Source organism: Micromys minutus, assembly GCF_963924665.1.
Source record: "Micromys minutus genome assembly, chromosome: 8".
Classification (NCBI taxonomy): Eukaryota; Metazoa; Chordata; class Mammalia; order Rodentia; family Muridae; genus Micromys; species Micromys minutus.
The window spans coordinates 24,575,391-24,595,113 of NC_137977.1; the positions used below are offsets into that span (position 1 = coordinate 24,575,391).

Sequence of the window (19,723 nt, forward strand, 5' to 3'; positions counted from 1 at the left end):
ATAAATAGAGATTCTATGAAATGGGCAGCTGTTTTGAAACACTGAAACTAAACACAATATCTTTAAACTCTTGTAAGTTATTTTAAAAGTAGAATTATATTGCTAGCACATACACCCTTCAAGAACATTTTCCAACAGAGAATTAAGTAATTTTAATCAGCACAAAAGGAATTTTTTTGTGTGTAATTCATTATATAGAAAGGTTATAACCTGTTGAATGGCAGTCACAGAACCAGACTTGACAAATAGTCATTTTATAGACTAGTAAAAAGTATGCACATTGTACAGACTCTCTTTGGGCAGTTTTAAAGTCACCACCTGTACCTGCTACTTCCTTCCTGTCGAAAAATGAGCAGGTTAAATGGACACATTTCTTGTCAGGGATCTTTATCAGAGTTCCTGGTAAATAAAAGTGACAGAAAATTCAACCTTCAAACAGAGCCAAGCATTTCTGCAGAAGCTAAAGCAACATGTTTGTAGAAAAGATGGCTCCTGATTCCTTAGATGCAAACCATCCCACGTCTCCTTTTATATCTATCCTGAAACTGAACACTTCAGTGACTCATCCTGTTTGCAAGGTCAACATTCCTGAAAGTCTCTTCTATATGCATCTAGAAAAGAAACTCTACTTCTGCTCACAAAAAGAATATGCTGCAACAAACTGTGTAAAACCAACTTTCTGGCTGATTTAAAGAAATAAAAGCTAAACTAGTAAGGATTATCTATTCAAGAACACAGACAGCAATTTGTTTAAAGGCACCAAAACCCGTACCCACATGTCAAGCCCAATATGATGCTTTGCACCTCAAATCAGCCGCTGAAATAGTGCAATAAACTCAATATATGGAGAAGACCAAAATATGCCTCAAAGTAAGGATACACAATGCAAGCACCATGGCTTTTACAAAGGTGCAGACTGAAAAGGAAACAGATAAAATTCACAAAAAGGGATCAGAACAAATTTTAGTTTTTGGTGGATCTGGCGAAGAAAACTGGAAAAATATCAAAAGCCAATGTAATGAAATGGATGATGAGCCCTCAGAGAGGCTGATTGCACATGTATCAGTATACATGGAAGAAGAAGATGGGCACATGGACTTCCCAGGTATGAGTCTGATAACAAGGCAGTTTGCTCCATCAAAGCTTGGCTCTCCTCTCCTCCAGCAACCAGAGCTCTAGGCACCAGTGGTTTACTGATATTCTTCTCTCAGCAATTCAGTTCATGGACAGTTTCAGTTCAAGCATCATTAGAGATCTTCTGGCTGAGTGTGTGATGCATGTCTTTAATTCCCCGCACTCGGCATCAAAGACTGGAAGACTTTTTTTTTTTTTTTTTTTTTTTTTGAGTTTTTGAGTTTGAGGCCAGCTTTGTCTACATAGTGAGTTCCAGGACATCTGAGGCTACAGAGAAAACTCCTGTCTCAAACAGACAAAAACAAACAAATCTTTAGAAAGAAATAGAAGCCTGAGAATTTTCTCTCCAAAATAATCAAGACAGTGAACAAGCCCAAGACAGTTAGTTCATTTCCTCTGCTTGGTGCACCAAGAACTCTTTGCTGTTTCGGGATGTTTTACAGTCCTTTTTCATTTTGCTTCCGTTAAGGAACCAAATTCCAAAAACAGCTGCTTTTCGACCTCTTCCCTGTAACAAGCAGATGAAAGCACTTATGCTTTTGTTGCAATCCACACAACATTTTGTGTAATTCTCATCTTTTTGTAAGTGGCTAGGCCATTAGCATCCACCTGTTACTGATGGTTGTTGACAAAGATTAGTGAATTTTTCAATGAGACTAACACATGTTACAGAGTAAATTTATACTTTAGAGTAACAAAATTAGTATTGTAATTTTTGAAAAGTCAGAGAACTTGGTAGTCCAATTTAAGGTAACAGTCACTATAACCTTGAAACATTTGTGTGTTCTTTGAAGTATAGCCCCCCAAATTGGAAGTTTTATTATGTTTTCCAGGCAGGTCTTTAACATTTTGAATACTATCTGTTTAAAAAAATATAAAAAAGTGAAATAAATGGATTTTAACAAGGGAGTGAAAATGGAACACAATGGGAAAAGGTACATGCATTAGTGAATAAGGCCGCTTGGTGGCGCTGCAGGATAAGCGTATGAATAATGGGCTCTGCAGATGCCCTGGAAGCCATTACTGGGAATCAGAAGTTACACTGCTCCCTAAAAGAAGGTAGCATTCACTTTGGATCTCAGGAGGCGATTTCCAGAGAAGGTATAGCTCCAAGAGGAAGCCAGTGAGTAAAATTTCGTTCTGCTACTTCATCAAAACACGTGTGTGGATTCTAACACTTTAAAAGACGCTGTACATTCGGGATCCAGGGTGAACAATGGAGACAGCGCTAGCAAAAACCTCACAGCAAAGGCAAGTGTTTTTTCTTACTGTGTTGTTGCTTTTGTGGGTGTCTGGCTCTGAGGCAATTAAGTATTCCATGCCAGAAGAAACAGAGAGTGGCTACTTGGTGGCTAACCTAGCCAAAGATCTGGGGCTCGGGGTTGGGGAACTTGTCACTAGAGGGGCACGAATCCATCACAGAGGAAACAAAGAGCTCTTGCAGCTGGATGTAGAGTCAGGAAATCTGCTCTTGAAGGAAAAACTAGACCGTGAGGTGCTGTGCGGAGTAATGGAACCTTGCGTGCTGCAGTTCCAGATCATACTGAAAAACCCTGTACAGTTCTTCCAAACTGAACTGCAGCTCACAGATATAAATGACCACTCTCCAGAGTTCCCGGACACAGAAATGCTTCTAAAAATCCCCGAGAGCGCCCAGCCAGGGACCGTATTTCCTCTGAAGGCGGCTCAGGACTCTGACATAGGGAGCAACGCTGTTCAGAACTACACAGTCAGTCCGAACCTGCATTTCCATGTGGTTACTCACAGCCGCTCAGATGGCAGGAAGTACCCAGAGCTGGTGCTGGACAGAGCCCTGGACAGGGAGGAGCAGCCTGAGCTCACTTTAATCCTCACTGCTCTGGATGGGGGTGCTCCACGCAGGTCTGGGATGACCACAGTTCATATTGAAGTCCTGGACATCAATGATAACACCCCCCAGTTTGTACAATCGCTCTATGAAGTGCAGGCTCCTGAGACTATCCCCCTTGATGCCTTACTGGTGACAGTTTCTGCCAGAGATTTGGATGCTGGGACATTTGGACATATAGCCTACTCTCTGTTTCAAGGCGGTGGAGATTCTCAACCATTTGTAATAGATGAAATCACCGGAGAAATGCGAGTTAGCAAAAAGTTGGATTTTGAGGTAACTCCATACTATAATGTGGAAATAGCAGCCACAGATGGAGGGGGCCTTTCAGGAAAATGCACTGTGGCTATACAGGTGTTGGATGTGAATGACAATGCCCCAGAGGTGACCATCTCCACGCTCTCAAGCCTTGTCCCTGAAAACTCCCCGGAGACTGTTGTTGCTGTTTTTGGTGTTTTTGACCCAGATTCTGAAGACAATGGAAGGGTGGTGTGCTCCATTCAGAATGAACTTCCATTTCTTTTAAAGTCCACATTTGAGAACTACTATACTTTAGCGACAGAGAGGCCACTGGACAGAGAGAGCAGAGCTGACTACAACATCACCATTACTGTCTCAGACATGGGCACACCCAGGCTCACAACCCAGCACACCATAACAGTGCAGGTGTCTGACATCAACGACAACGCCCCCACCTTCACTCAAACCTCCTACACCATATTTGTCCGAGAAAACAACAGCCCCGCCCTGCACATAGGCACCATAAGTGCCACAGACTCAGACTCAGGCTCCAATGCCCACATCACCTACTCGCTGCTACCTACTCAGGACCCGAAGCTAGCTCTTGACTCTCTAATCTCCATTAATGCAGACAATGGGCAGCTGTTCGCGCTCAGGGCACTAGACTATGAAACCCTGCAGGCCTTCGAGTTCCGCGTGGCTGCCACAGACCAAGGCTTGCCCGCGCTCAGCAGCCAGGCTTTGGTGCGCGTGGTGGTGCTAGACGACAATGACAATGTGCCCTTCGTGCTCTACCCACTGCAGAATGCCTCTATGCCCTGCACTGAGCTGCTGTCCAGGGCGGCGGAGCCCGGATACCTGGTCACCAAGGTGGTGGCTGTGGACCGCGACTCTGGTCAGAATGCCTGGCTGTCATTCCAGCTACTCAAGGCCACGGAGCCCGGGCTGTTCAGTGTGTGGGCTCACAATGGCGAGGTGCGCACCACCAGGCTCCTGAGCGAGCGCGATGTGCCCAAGCACAGACTGCTGCTGCTGGTCAAGGACAATGGGGATCCCCCGCGCTCTGCCACTGTCACTCTGCATGTGCTGCTAGTGGATGGCTTCTCCCAGCCCTACCTGCCTCTTCCAGAGGTGGCGCGGGACCCTACAGGAGATGAAGATAATCTCACACTGTATCTTGTCATCGCCTTGGCCTCTGTGTCTTCTCTCTTCCTCTTGTCTGTGCTGCTGTTCGTGGGGATGAGGCTGTGCAGGAGGGCCAGGGAGGCCTCTCTAGGAGGCTGTTCTGTGCCTGAGGGACACTTTCCTGGCCATCTGGTGGACGTCAGAGGTATGGGGACCCTGTCCCAGAGCTACCAGTATGAAGTGTGTATGATGGGGGAATCTGGGACAACAGATTTTAAATTTCTGAAGTCCAGCGATCCCAACAGTCTGATTGCAGACAATTACATGTTGAATAGTTAAAATTACAGAAAATTCTTAGGTGCCATTAAGATAAGGTTAAGTCATAGTTGCTTGGATGTCAGTATTTTTTTCTGATAATTAATATTTCCTTGAGATTATGTTTTATTTCTATGTGCTTTTACTTTTTACATAATTGATTAATGCTTCAACTGCCTCCTGTCCTTTTAATGCAATCTTAGGGTATATTTTCTGTCACTCAGCAGAAAGTAAAATCTTTGCTAGTGATAAATGAAATAGTTTTGAAATCTCATTTAATGTTGTATATTTGACAAGCAAGGTGGTGGATTTATTGTGATGTTTGCATACATGTAGATAATGTACCTAGTTTATACTCATCCCTAATCATCAGCCTTCCCCTGTAGTTTCACATTGCCCCTAACTATCACCCAGAAGTGTGTGTTCTTTTATTGTCATTGTATGTGGCTACTGTTCTATTTGTTTTCATGCAAACAATGTAGTTTCATTCTTCATAGTGGATTAGTAAAATCACAATGTGTGGAATGTAGGTATAGTTCAGTTGGTAGAATGTTTGCTTAGCATACAGAGTGTTCTGTGTTTGAGTGCCATCATCCCAGAGCAAGTTTAAGCTCATCTGAAGTTGTATGAGTCCCTGTCTTTCAAAACAAAACAAAATGGCACTTTACAAATAAGCACATTTTCTTTATCCATTCATTACAATGATCCTAAACTGTTTTCTCAATAGTTAAGTAAGATGTTAACTACAAATGTTTTCTTTAAGAAATATAATAGTTTGAACTTTTTTTAGAAACAACAGACTCAACCTGTCTCTTTATTGACACTTGTTACTATCATTTTTGGGTCTCTTCTAGCCCTGACTGTCCTGGAACTCACTATGTAACTGAGTTGCCCTCACAGAGACCGACCTGCTTCTGCCTCCTGAGTATGGGGTTTAAAGGCATGCACCACTGCACCCAGCAGCACTTAAGATGTCATTTTTATATAGACAGAAGGGTAAAAACATCGATAAATCCATTGGATTACTTTTAAGCTTTTAGTCTTCAGGATTGTTAAAAGCATAGTCAAATAACAGGAATAAATTAAATGTATGTCATTTTAAACCACTGAGCAAGTTTTTCTTTCATATTATTTGGTGAGGTCTATAGTTAGATGCCACTTCAGTTTGTAAATTTTGAGTTGTTGTAGAAACCCATTGGATTTTTTTAAAAAGTACTACAGTAAAGACAGTGTTCTGTTAAACACTATTGCTTACTAATACTTATTTTCTATACATGGTGACTTAAGAGGAAATCTTTTCTTAACTCCCTTTGAGGTTCCTTCAGATTGTAGTCTGACATGATTCAGGATTGCTCAGAATCTTGCTCAGATAATATCTTTGATCCACATTTTTCCTCTATCATTGTAATTAAAATGCACAAAATTTGAGTTACAGAACGATAATATTGAATATGGTTAAATTGACTACAACCCAGAGTTAAAATTAGAAGGAACCACAACTCCAAATAATATGGTGAGTTTGAATGAGATGTGTCTTGGTTTTCTACTGCTGTGCTAAAACACCCTTAACAAGGCAAGAAGAAAGCTTTCTATCAAGAAATATTCTATCAAAATAAAGCTGTCCCTGGGCTCTTACAGTTTTAGAGGGTGAGAGATAATGGCTGTTGTGGCAGGGAATATAGCAGAATGATGCTGGAGAGCTAGCTGAAAGCTTACACACTGATTCAGAAGCGAGGGGCTAGACAAAAATGTCATAGGCTTTTGAAACCTCAAAGCCCAACCCCCACTGACACACCAACACCATCATGACTATGTCTACTTCCCAAACTGTCCTACCAACCGGTGACCTAGCATTCAGATATGTGAGCCTATGGGGACCATTCTCATTCAAACCACCAGAGACTGGAAATCTGTTGTTGGACACATTATTTGTTTTAGCATGCTTGTGGCCTTAATGTTCCACCTCCAATACCAGTAAAGAAGGACCTTTCTATAGGTGGCTACTCCTAGTACTTTCTGTAGTTATTAAGATCAATACATTAATCTTTGAATCTTGGTACAGGGCAGATTATCAATGCCTTGTAACCATTTACTTCTCTGTATATTTATTTCTATGTATATAACCTTTCTTCTCATTTGTGCTTCATTTTTTATTTCATTTTTATAAATTATATATGCATGAACATATATTCAGAATTATTCAAAGGAGTATTGTTGAAATTCAAAGGATGAAGAGGATACCATATAGAAAGTGAGTTGGAGATTAGCAAAACCAACTATAAAGTTAATTTTTAAGACTTTAGAAACTGTTAAAGAGGGTCATTATAGTTAAAAGGGAGAACCTATTGGGATAATGCAACAACTAAACATATATGTACCTAAATATAATGCCTCAAAGTAAATGTCTTTGTTGCCTTTTTATGTTTCTGTGATAAAATACTCTGACCAAAGCAATGTAAGGAAGGAAGAATTTATTTTAGCTCACACTTCAAGGGTATAGTCACTTATTGCAAGGAAGTCCTGAGCTTGAAGTAGCTGGTCGCATTGCATTTACAGTCAGGAAGTGGAGAACAATGCATGTTTGTGTTTACCACAGTTTTTCATTTTCATATAGTCTAGGATACTGGTCAAAGGAATAGTGCCACCCACAATGGGCAGGTCTTAATGCCTCAGGTAATCTAATCAAGATAGTCCCCTAAAGATATGCCCAGAGGTGCATGTCCCTGGTAATTCCAGATCTTATCAAGTTATCAATTGAGATTCCACATCACAACAAATTAAACAAAACTTGACACAAATAATACTCAATTTAGATTAATTAAGTTGATTGGAGTAAGAAAACCACCTACATAATTAATGAGGCACACTCTTGGGTGTGGTGCAAGGGTGTGTCCAGAGATATTTAACTGAGGAGATAAGACAGAATAAGCTTGTAGAGGTCATCCATGAAAAAAGTAGAATTAAGCTGAAAATTCAGAAAATTCACAAATGTATTTAATGTATCTATGTCATCAATAAGGCATATAAGAAATCACAAGAGACATAATAAAATTTGCTAGAATGACTGAAATGTGAAAATACAACATACAAAAAATGTATGATGTACAATTAAAGTTATACTTAGAAGAAAATTATAGCAGAAAATAAGACATATTTTAAAAGAAATCTCAGAATCAGTAAGTCACTGTCTTAGTCAGGGTTTCTATTCCTGCACAAACACCATGACCAAGAAGCAAGTTGGAGAGAAAGGGGTTTATTCATCTTACACTTCCACATTGCTGTTCATTACCAAAGGAAGTCAGGACTGGATCTCAAGCAGGTCAGGAAGCAGGAGCTGATGCAGATGCAGAGGCCACGGAGGGATGTGACTTACTGGCTTGCTCAGCTTGCTTCCTTATAGAGCCCAAGACTACCAGTCCAGGGAAGGCACCACCTACAATGGGCTCTCCCACCATTGATCACTAATTGAGAAAATGCCTTACAGCTGGATCTCATGGAGGCATTTCCTCAAGGGAGGCTCCTTTCTCTGAGATAACTCCAGCTTGTGTCAAGTTGACACACAGAACCAGCAAGTACAGTCACATTTCTACTTCAAGGCAAGACCTGTGTTTTTGGTATAAAGCCAGACAGGTTATATTGAGCCAATCTCAAATAAAGGAAAAAAGAGAACATTTGAATAACTAGAATATTCTAAGCACCCATGGCAAAAGAACATCAGAGTGGATGGAATCAATGAATTAGAAAATGAAAATGAAAAATGGCAGACATGCAAATCAGCCGAAGCAAAGGCTAGCATACTGCAATAAAAAAAAAAAAAAACTAACAAAATTTACCCATATTAACCCAGGAAAAAAGAAGATTCAAATTACCAAGATGTAGAATAATAGAGAGGTATTGAAACTTACATAAAACAGAGAGATTATAAGAGAATCTTCATATGTTTTATGGAAACTAGTTATAAGGTCAAAAATAACTAAAAGAAAATACCTAGAAACACACACTGCTAAAATTGACTAAAGAAGAAATAGAAAGTGAGAATAGACCCACCATAAATTATTGTTAGCAGTCAAAAAATTTCACAAATCCAAAAACAAGATATACAAACTCTACCAAATATTAAAATTTATTTTTTTATAAACTAGAGGGTCAAAAACTACTTACCAACTCATGAAGGCAGTAGTAGCCCCATTATGACAAAATTCAGACAAATAAAACACAAGAAAACTAAATACCAATTTTCTTAAGGAGTGTCTTCAAAACCTCTCATAGAAATGTTAGGATATCAGTCTATTGGCATTCATGGGGGTTGCATATCATGGTCAGGAATGATTACGCTATTACTAAAACATTTGCTCATATTCAAATTAAAACACTGCAGTATACCTTATTAGCAAAATAATGGATAAAACTGTACAGATATTTCAATAAATGGAGAAAAGCATTTTAGAAGATGCAACACTTTTTCATGATAACAAGCACACCAACCGCTCTCAGCCTCTCAGCTGCTGCGGCTCCTGCCATCACTGCCTCCAAGAACATAGCTGTACCTCCCATATATGCTGATCTTGGCAAGTCTGCCAGAGATGTCTTCACCTAGGGCTATGGCTTTGGCTTAATAAAACTTGATTTGAAAATGAAGTCCAAGAATAGACTGGAATCTACCAGCTCAAGTTCTGCCAATATGGAAACTGCCAAAGTAAACGGCAGTCTGGAAACCAAATCCAGATGAACTCAGTATGGATTATCACTTATAGAGAAGTAAAACACAGACAACACCCTATATGGGCACTGAGATGACTGTGGAAGACCAGCTTGCTCTTGGACTGAAGCTGACCTTTGATTGATCTGTTTCACCTAACACTGGGGGGGGGTGCTAAAATCAAGGCAGGGTACAAGAGGGAGCATATCATCCTGGACTGTGACGTGGAATTTTACATCACTGGTTCCTCAATCTAGGGCACTCTGGTAATTGGCTATGAGGGTTAGCTGACTGGCTACCAGAAGAATTTTGAGGCCTTGTAGTCCTGAGTGACCCAGAGCAACTTCGCAGTTGGGTACAAGATGGACAAATTCCAGATTCATATTAATGTGAATGATTGGACAGAGTTTGGTGGCTCCATTGACTAGAAGTGAACAAGAAGCTGGAGACTGCTGTCAATCTCGCCTGGGACTGCAGGAAACAGTAACACTCACTTTGGAATAGCAGCCAAGTATCAGGTCGACCCTGATATATTTTATGTAGCATATAACAGCATTTAATAAAACGATTAAAACACCCTTATACCTGTCTCCAGTTATTCTTAAGGCTCTTGCATACATAATACTAGAGAGGCGTTAAAGTGCCATTTAATGCCATCTCTCTTTGTATATTTACATTAAAAATATTTCAAATATCATCTCTTATTTAATCACTTGTGATATAATTGACCATAAAAATCTTTCAATGTAGCAATCAATATATCTTACCTGACTGAGAATTTTTAGGTGATTTCTCCTTATTGTCTTAGCTAGGGTTTCTAATGATGTGAGAAAATATTATGACCAAAAGCAAGTTGGGAAGGAAAAGTTTTATTCATCTCTGGATCACTGTTCATTATTGGAGGAAGTAAGAACAGGAACTCAAGCAAGGCAGGAACCTTTCAGCAGGTGGTGCTGCAGAGACCAGGGGAGGGGCTGCTTACTGCCTTGCTTCCTGGTTTGCTTGAACTGCTTTCTTATAGAGCAAAAGACCTCCAGCCCAGGGTGGATCACCCAAAATTGACTCCACCTCACCAATCACTAATTAAGCAAATATCTGACAGTCTTGTCTATAGGAAGATCTTATAGAGGCATTTTCTCAGTTGAGGATCCCTTCTCTTAGATGACTATAATTTGTATCAAGATGACAAAAAACGAACATCTGCCAACAGGAAGAACGGAGACCCAGAGACACAGACCTGGTGAGAAGGGGTTCCGACTAGCCAGTGGACAGAGAGATCTATGCAGAGCTCGAGGAAAGTGTGCCACTACCTGGCTTGATCCAGAGACCCAGGAACCCAACACTGGGCCCTCTGCTTCCAGCCGGTGGCTTTTGGGTGCACAACAGGCACTCGGACCATCCTCAACCAGGAACAGCAGATATCCAGGGACACAGGCCAGGTACAAAGGAAAGGCGAGAACCAATCACTGACAACAAGATGGTAAGAGGAAAGCAAAAGATTGTACCCCAGGGAAACCAAGACAACCTGGCAACACCAGAAACCTGCTCTCCCACCACAGCAAAGAGCAGAATGCCAAACACTCCAGAAAAAGAAGACTCAGACCCAAAATCCTACCTCAAGATGATGATAGAGATCATTAAACAAGAACGGGAAAAAAAGCATAAAGAATTAGAAGCTTTTAAAGAAGAAACAAGAAAAAACTCAAAGAACTAGAAGAAAACAGAACCAAAGAGATGAAGGAATGGAAGAAAGAATTTAAAACAGAAATGGACACAATAAAGAAAACACTAAAAAGACAATCCTATAGGTAGAAATCCTAAAAAAGAAATCAGAAGTCACAGATGCAAGCATTTCCAACAGACTACAAGAGATGGAAGAGAGAATCTCAGGGGCCGAAGACAACACTGAAAACATAGACAAAACAGTCAGAGAAGATGCAAAAACAAAAAGCTGCTAACCCAAAATGTACAGGAGATCCAGGACACAATGAGGAGACCAAACCTAAGGATAATAGGAATAGAAGAGAGTGAAGAATATCAACTAAGAGGCACAGTAAATATCTTCAACAAAATTGTAGAAGAAAACTTTCCCACCCTTAAGAATGAGATGACCATGAGCATAAAAGAAGCCTACAGAACTCCAAATAGGTTAAACCAGAAAAGAAATTCCTCCCTACACATAATACTCAAAACACCAAGTGCTCAAAGCAAAGAAAGAATACTAAAAGCAATAAGGGAAAAAAGTCATGTAACATATAAAGGCAGACCAATCAAAATTACACCTGATTTCTCAACAGAGACTATGAAAGCTAGAAGAGCCTGGACAGAGATCACTCAGACACTAAGAGAGCACAAGTGCCATCCCAAGCTGCTATACCCAGCAAAACTATCAATCACCATAGATGGAGAGACTAAGATATTCTAAGACAAAACTAAATTTACACAATATCTGACCCAAAACCCAGCATTACAACGAATTAAAGGTGGAAACCCAATACACTGAGGGGAACTACATCCTAATAAAAACATGAAAACTCTCAAGCAAGAAAACCAAAATAAGAAAGACATACAGGCACAATTCAACCACCAAAAGCAAAAATGGCATGAAACAGCAACCACTATTTCTTGATATCTGTTAACATAAATGGACTCAATTCCCCAATAAAAAGATATAGGCTATCAGACCGGATACATAAACAAAACCCAGCATTTTGCTGCATACAGGAAACTCATCTCAGAGACAAAGACAGACACTATCTTAGAGTAAAAGGTTGGGAAATAACCTTCCAGGCAAATAGCCCCAAAAAGCAAGCTGCAGTGGCAATTATAATATTTAATAAAGTAGATTTTCAAACAAAAGTTATCAAAAAGATAAGGAGGGGCACTTTTTACTCATTACAGGGGAAATTTGTCAGGAGGAATGCTCAATCCTTAACATATAGGCTCCAAATACAAAATCACCGATATCCATAAAAAAAACCCTACTAAAGTAAAAAACTACATTGCGTCCCACACAATAATAGTGGGAGACCTCAATACCCCACTCTCACCAATGGACAGATCATGGAAACAAAAACTGAAGAAGGACACTGTAAAACTAGCAGAGACTATGAACCAACTGAGATTAATAGATATCTACAGAACATATCATCCTAAAACAACAGAACACACCTTCTTCTCAGCACCTCACAGCACCTTCTTAAAAACTGACCACATAAATGGTCACAAAACCAGCCTCAATAGATATAAGAAGATTGAAATAATCCCATGAATCCTTTCAGATCACCACGGTCTAAGGCTGGTCTTTCATAACAACAAAGACAACAAAAAGTCCATATACACATGGAAACTAAACAATGCTCTATTACGATAGTTAGGTCAAAGAAGAAATAAAGAAAGAAATTAAGCATTTTATAGAATTCAATGAAAATGAAAACACAACATACCCAAATCTATGGGATGCAATGAAAGCAGTACTGAGAGAAAAACTCATAGTGTTGAGTGCTTCCAAAAAGAAACTGGAGAGAGCATACACCAGCAACTTAACAGCACAGCTGAAAGCTCTAGAACAAAAGGAAGCAGATACACTCAAGAGGAGTAGATGGCAAGAAATATTCAAACTTAGGGCAGAAATAGACCAAATAGAAACAAAAAGAACCATTCAAAGAATCAAAAAAAAAAAAAAAAAAAAACCAAGAGCTGATTCTTTGAGAAAATTAACAAGATTGATAAACCCTTAGCACACTAACTAGGGGGCAAAGAGAGAGTATCCAAATTAACAAAATCAGAAAAGAAAGTGGAGAAATAACTACTGAAACTGAGAAAATTCAAGAAATCATCTGGCAGTTCCTCAGAAAATTGAACATAGTACTACCTGAAGACCCAGTTTTTCCACTTCTGGGCATATATACCCCAGAGACCCACCAATATACAACAAAGACACATGCACCACAATGTTCATAGCAGCTCTATTTATAATAGCCAGAATCTGGAAAGAACATGGATGTCCTTCAGTAGATGAATGGATACAAAAATTGTGGTACATTTACACAATGGAGTACTACTCAGCTATCAGAAACAATGACTTAATGAAATTCTTAAGAAAATGGATGCATCTAGAGAATATCATCCTGAGTGAGATAACCCAGTCACAAAAGAACAGACATAATATGCCGTCACTGATAATGGGATACTAACCCCAGAAAGCTATGACCATCCCAGAAACAACTCACAGACTGTGTGAAGTTCATGGAAAAAAAGAAAAGAAAAGAAAAGTAAAGCATTATTCTCAATCCTTACACACCAAGAAAACTTTGACTAATTCCATGTTACATCCTCTTTTACATGTATTTTATGCTCATTGTAACCAGTAAGACCTTAATGCACACTATCAAACCTTTGAAAAAAAAAAGCCAAGCACTGACAAAAATGTATTCGTACATTTTAATGCAAAAATGCTTTAAATTTGTTCATTTATCTTTGTTTTTTAAAATAAAATTGTTCAAAATAAAAGATGACGAAAAACAGCTGCCACGAATCATATAGTAACTCTCAGAAATACATGTTTTTATGATAAATTTATAGAAATAATTCAGAGCATTAATATGTTAGAGTACCTTTCTTGATGCTGGATTTTAACTTAAAACATTTATTGGCTCTAATATCATTTAAAAATACCCACATATGAAGTTTTATATACCAAGACTGAGAATTATTAACTGTATGTGTCTTACCAACAAAATAACTGATTTCTAAGTTGATTGCTGTTCCTCCTGGCTGATGATTACTTCTGATGACAGATGTAGAATTTTAAAGGCTGTAGTAATAGTTGAAAATTTGAGTACAGATTGCAGGCCACCCATAATATGTATGTAAACAAGCACAGAAACCAAGCCTAAAATTTGGATTTACTGACAATTTTGTACAAATTATTTACTCTTCTAATTCTACTTGGGCAGGTAAGAGGTTGTGGAGCTACAATGCAACCATTCAAACTCTTCTTTTCTGTTTCACATGATGTGTGACACTGGAAAATCATTTTATTCAAATCTCATTTTTTTTATCTAATACATGGGCAATGTGAAGACAAATTTCACAGAGTTAATGGGAGAAGAAATGAATTAATATGTAAAATGTTAATAAATCTTCCCATATGGTGACATATATTGTTAATATTACTGAGATTTTATTTGCTTTTAATTGCAAAAGAAACTAGAAATAGGTGATCTCAAAAACTCTTAGTCAAAATGTAGAAACGGGAAAATACAATGGCGTAATTTTTATGTGAACCCTTTAAGCCTAACTAGAACCTGCCTACTATATTAGGAACCATTCTATTTGTTTTGCTCAGGAGACTTCCTTTCATTTTTGAAGCCACAGATCCTTTGTGCTTGTCCTCTTCAATATTTATTTTATATATTTACTTTATTTGAAGTCAGTAACCCCTCGGGTATAAATGGAATTACTTGAGTACATTTATTTGTTCATCAGATGCTGTTCAATGCTTCCAGTTCCAGAATGAGAGAGAGAAAGAGAGAGAGAGAGAGAGAGAGAGAGAGAGAGAGAGAGAGAGAGAGAGAGAGAGGAGAGAGAGAGAGAGAGAGAGAGAGAGAGAGAGAGAGAGAGAGAGAGAGAGAGAGGAGAGAGAGAGAGAGAGAGAGAGAGACAGACAGACAGACAGACAGACAGAGACAGAGAGAGAATGGTGTACTTTAGCAACAGTTTATTTAAAGTAAACAACAAACCAATACAATAACTTAATGAAATAAGGTCCAAAAGCACAGGAAACCCCTCATAAGAAAGACAAAAGATGTGTAAAAAATAGAAACATACTTAGAAAAATAATGTCTTTTTTAGGATAGTTTGGTTCAGATTACTTAAAACATTTTGCATCACTCAAAGGTTTTTACTTCAGAAAGAAACACATCTAACTATTATGAGGTGAATTCAAACTTAAGGATATAATTTACTTTATGAGATCATGCAGATACAAAAGTATTGTTGATTTCCACCAATTGGTGATGTGGGAAAATTCAATTAACTTCCTTGTTTGTCCAAAAAATTCTTCTGGCACATGCGCATCCATGAAATAACTTCCAATTATGCAACTTAAAGCAAGAACAACACTTGTAAACACAGTAAGTACAAGCATACCTAAATGTTTATTTGAAAAATTTCAAAAGGATTTAAATTTTAAAAATAATTCAGTCAAATTTTCAACATGAACGCAGGGTGGCGCTGCAGGCTAAGGTTTGTGAATAACCGCTTAAAGCTTCCTGGTCCTTTGTGTTGCAAGACAGAATCAAAAACCCACTGACCGGAGACATCTGAAGGAATACCGGGCTGTGGATAGGTTTGAGTCGGGGTATACTACATTTAAAAAAGATTCTCCTAGCCAAGAAAATAGAAATTAGCATTCAAGGCATTCAGCGGTTGCTGAGCTATTGGATGTAAGCAGTCGTGTTTCCACCACAGAGAAGCTGGAGATGACTCATCCAAACAGGCAAGTGCTTCCTTTCCTCTTTATTCTGCTTTGGGATCAGGTTCTCATGGTTCCTACTCGGTACTCTGTCTTGGAGGAAAGAGAAAGTGGCTCCTTTGTAGCCCATTTGGCCAAGGACCTGGGTCTGGGAGCTGGGGAGCTGGCTGCCAGGTCTGCACGGGTGGTGTCTGACTATGACAAGCAGCAATTGATACTGAATCCTGAGACTGGAGATTTGCTTCTGAGGGATAAACTAGACCGGGAAGAGCTGTGTGGCTCTGCGGATCCCTGTGTACTGCATTTTCAGGTGTTCCTAGAAAAACCAGTGCAGTTTTTTCAAGGAGAATTATTGGTTCAGGATATAAATGACAACTCACCAGAATTCCCAGATAAAGAATTACTCTTGAAAATACCGGAAAACAGCCAGCCAGACACACGGTTTTCATTGAATTTAGCCCAAGATTTGGATGTGGGCAGCAATGGGATTCAACAATACACAGTAAACCCCAATTCTTATTTTCATGTCCTCACTCGAAATAATAGTGAAGGCAAGAAATACCCAGAGTTGGTGCAGGACAGAGCCCTGGACAGAGAGGAGCAGGCAGAGCTGAGCTTAACCCTCATGGCTCTCGATGGTGGATCTCCACCTAGGTCAGGAACAGCCCTGGTTCGAATCCTGGTTATGGACATCAATGACAATGCTCCTGAGTTTGTGAACAGCCCCTATGAGGTGCAGGTCTTGGAGAGCAGTCCCTCAGACCACCCAGTCCTGACTGTCCTAGCACGGGATGCAGATGCTGGCAACTTTGGGAGAGTTTCCTATGGCTTCTTCCAAGCATCAGATGAAATCCAGAAAACTTTCTCAATAAATGAAGTCACAGGAGAAATACGACTGAAAAGGGAATTGGATTTTGAAAAAATTAAATCTTACCATGTGAAAATTGAGGCCACGGATGGAGGAGGGCTTTCTGGGAAGGGCTCTGTGGTGATAGAGGTGGTGGATGTGAACGACAATGCCCCAGAACTGACCATATCTTCACTGACCAGCTCAGTGCCAGAAAATGCTCCAGAAACTGTGGTTGCTATTATCAGAATACGAGATAGAGATTCTGGAGAGAATGGAAAAATGATTTGTTCTATTTCAGATCATGTGCCATTCATTTTAAAACCCTCTTACAAGAACTTTTACACTCTGGTGACAGAGAGCCCTCTGGACAGAGAGAGCAGAGCTGAATATAACATCACCATCACTGTCTCAGACCTGGGCACACCCAGGCTCACAACCCAGCACACCATAACAGTGCAGGTGTCTGACATCAACGACAACGCCCCCGCCTTCACCCAAACTTCCTACACCATATTTGTCCGAGAAAACAACAGCCCCGCCCTGCACATAGGCACCATCAGTGCCACAGACTCAGACTCGGGCTCCAATGCCCGCATCACCTACTCACTACTGCCACCCCAGGACCCACAGCTGGACCTCGACTCACTCATCTCCATCAATGCAGACAATGGGCAGCTGTTCCTGCTCAGGTCGCTGGACTATGAGGCCCTGAAGTCTTTTGAGTTCCGAGTGGCTGCCACAGATCAAGGCTCACCTGCGCTCAGCAGCCAGGCTCTGGTGCGTGTGCTTGTGATGGATGACAATGACAATTCGCCCTTTGTGCTCTACCCGCTGCAGAACGCCTCTGTACCCTGCACCGAATTACTGCCTAGAGCAGCAGAGCCCGGCTATCTGGTCACCAAGGTGGTGGCCGTGGATCACGACTCTGGCCAGAATGCCTGGCTGTCATTCCAGCTGCTCAAGGCCACGGAGCCCGGGCTGTTCAGTGTGTGGGCTCACAATGGTGAGGTGCGCACCACCAGGCTCCTGAGCGAGCGCGATGTGCCCAAGCACAGACTGCTGCTAGTTGTCAAGGACAATGGGGATCCTCCGCGCTCTGCCAGCATCACACTGCACGTGGTACTCGTGGATGGCTTCTCGCAGCCTTATATGCCACTGCCGGAGGTCGCTCGCGACCCTGCGCAGAATGATGATGACTTGATCACACTCTACCTGGTCATAGCCTTGGCTTCTGTGTCTTCTCTCTTTTTGTTGTTTCTGTTGCTGTTCGTGGGGGTGAGGCTGTGCAGAAGGGTCAGGGCACCTTCTATGGGTGGCTGCTCTGTGCCTGAGGGCCACTTTCCTGGCCACCTTGTGGATGTCAGCCATGCAGGGACCCTGTCCCAGAGCTACCAGTATGAAGTATGTCTATCAGGAGACTCTGGGACTGGTGAGTTCAAATTCCTCAAGCCCATGGTCCCCAACCTAATGGTTCAGGATACTGGGAGAGAAATGGAAAATCTTCATTGCAGGGATAGCTTTGTATTCAGCTAAGTATGTCTTTCTGCAAGTGATATACAATGTTTTCTTTTAAGAAATGATCTTGTTTCTTATGAAGTTTTCCACTAGTTTAACCTACTTATATCTTTAACAGTGTTAATAGTTTCTTTTTGAATTGGTATGAATGTGTTGGGATTTTAGTTGTACTAAATACATTTACTACTTTTCTCCACACATGAGTAACTCTTAGGGATTAACACTTCCACAAGCATATATAAAACAAATAATATTTTTAATATAAAATTATCTCAAAACCTTGATGATTGTGTATGTAATTGTGACATCTGCTCTTTCCACGCAATTTCATCTTTTCTGAAGTAGATTATTTAAAATTTATTATATTGCCTGGATTTTTCTCTGTGAATAGAAATTAGCTTTATGTCATGTTCATTTCCAGTTTAAACGCCCTGAATATCTGAGTCATAAAATTGAAAGTGTATATCAATTTACACAAAGGTTTTGACACTTTTTGTTTGTGAGCATAATGCATGCTAGCTCCATTTACTAGGTTGTTGTGTTCTAGAAATACTATTGTTATAGTTTTGAGTTTTTATTGGACAAAAATTAAAGAGAATGTGTAGTTTCTCATCCCATTTATTAAATAAAGCTGTTAAATTGCTGCTCTGACATAGTCTATTTTAATAATCCGAGAATCAGTAATATGTCCCATTCCTATGAATAGAAACATTTGGGGTTATTTGGGACATCACATTTATCCTTTTTTTTTCTTTCCCATACAAAGAAGTTCAATTACTGGACAATGTGTTTGTGCGTGTGTGTTTGTTTTGTGGGCTCATGTGTGTGTTTTCCAGACCGTTTTCCACCTTTCAAATGAGAAAATTTCTCTCAAAGTTTAGGTATTCTATTTGATTCTGTTTTGTTCATTGCATCACTATGGTGTAGTTGGGTAGAGTATATCAATCAGCAAAAATTATTTTGGTGTTGAATCATTTTGTTTTGTTCTTTAGTGTATCCTTCAATTACTTTGAATTGAACTAATGAATAACAATGAATATTATTTTGTTTGTTAATATGTTGAAGCAGCAGCATATTTATTGATTTGTAATTTTGGCATTCTGTTGGGTTAATAAGCCTGGTGAACTGGTTGATTTTTAACTCGTTATATGTATATAGGTAGGACTATATCAAAATTCCTTGAACTTTTGGCAGAAAATGAGCAATTGAAAAACATTCTTTATATTCTACTATTCATTATGAAATCTTATGGTCATCACACTGCCGATGAAGTAGTTGTACTTTACCCAAGTTACCACACTGTCACCAAAGCCAAATAACAGCTAAAAGGCAAATTACTGGCAGTTTAAGTTTTTCTTCAAATGTAGGTTTTAGTCATCAGCCAGTTTTTTTTTTGCAAAATAATACATAAACCCCAAACTCTCCTTAAACCACATACAGGGAACCTGAAAGTTAAAAGAGAACTGTTGGAACAGGGTCTTAGATCTCAGCACTAAGGAA

The 19,723-nt window shown here is 39.8% G+C and overlaps 1 protein-coding gene across 1 annotated transcript; it reads left to right on the forward strand.

Annotated features, from left to right (window-relative positions):
* Nucleotides 1-2,350: 2,350 nt before the first annotated feature.
* LOC308423776 (protocadherin beta-4-like) lies at nucleotides 2,351-18,241 on the forward strand (the record flags this gene model as incomplete). The annotated part of the gene is made up of 2 exons (XM_080920537.1): nucleotides 2,351-4,670; nucleotides 15,855-18,241. The coding sequence occupies 2 exons, from the start codon at nucleotides 2,351-2,353 to the stop codon at nucleotides 18,239-18,241; spliced, it is 4,707 nt and encodes a 1,568-aa protein (XP_080776663.1).
* Between the last annotated feature and the right edge of the window lie 1,482 nt (nucleotides 18,242-19,723).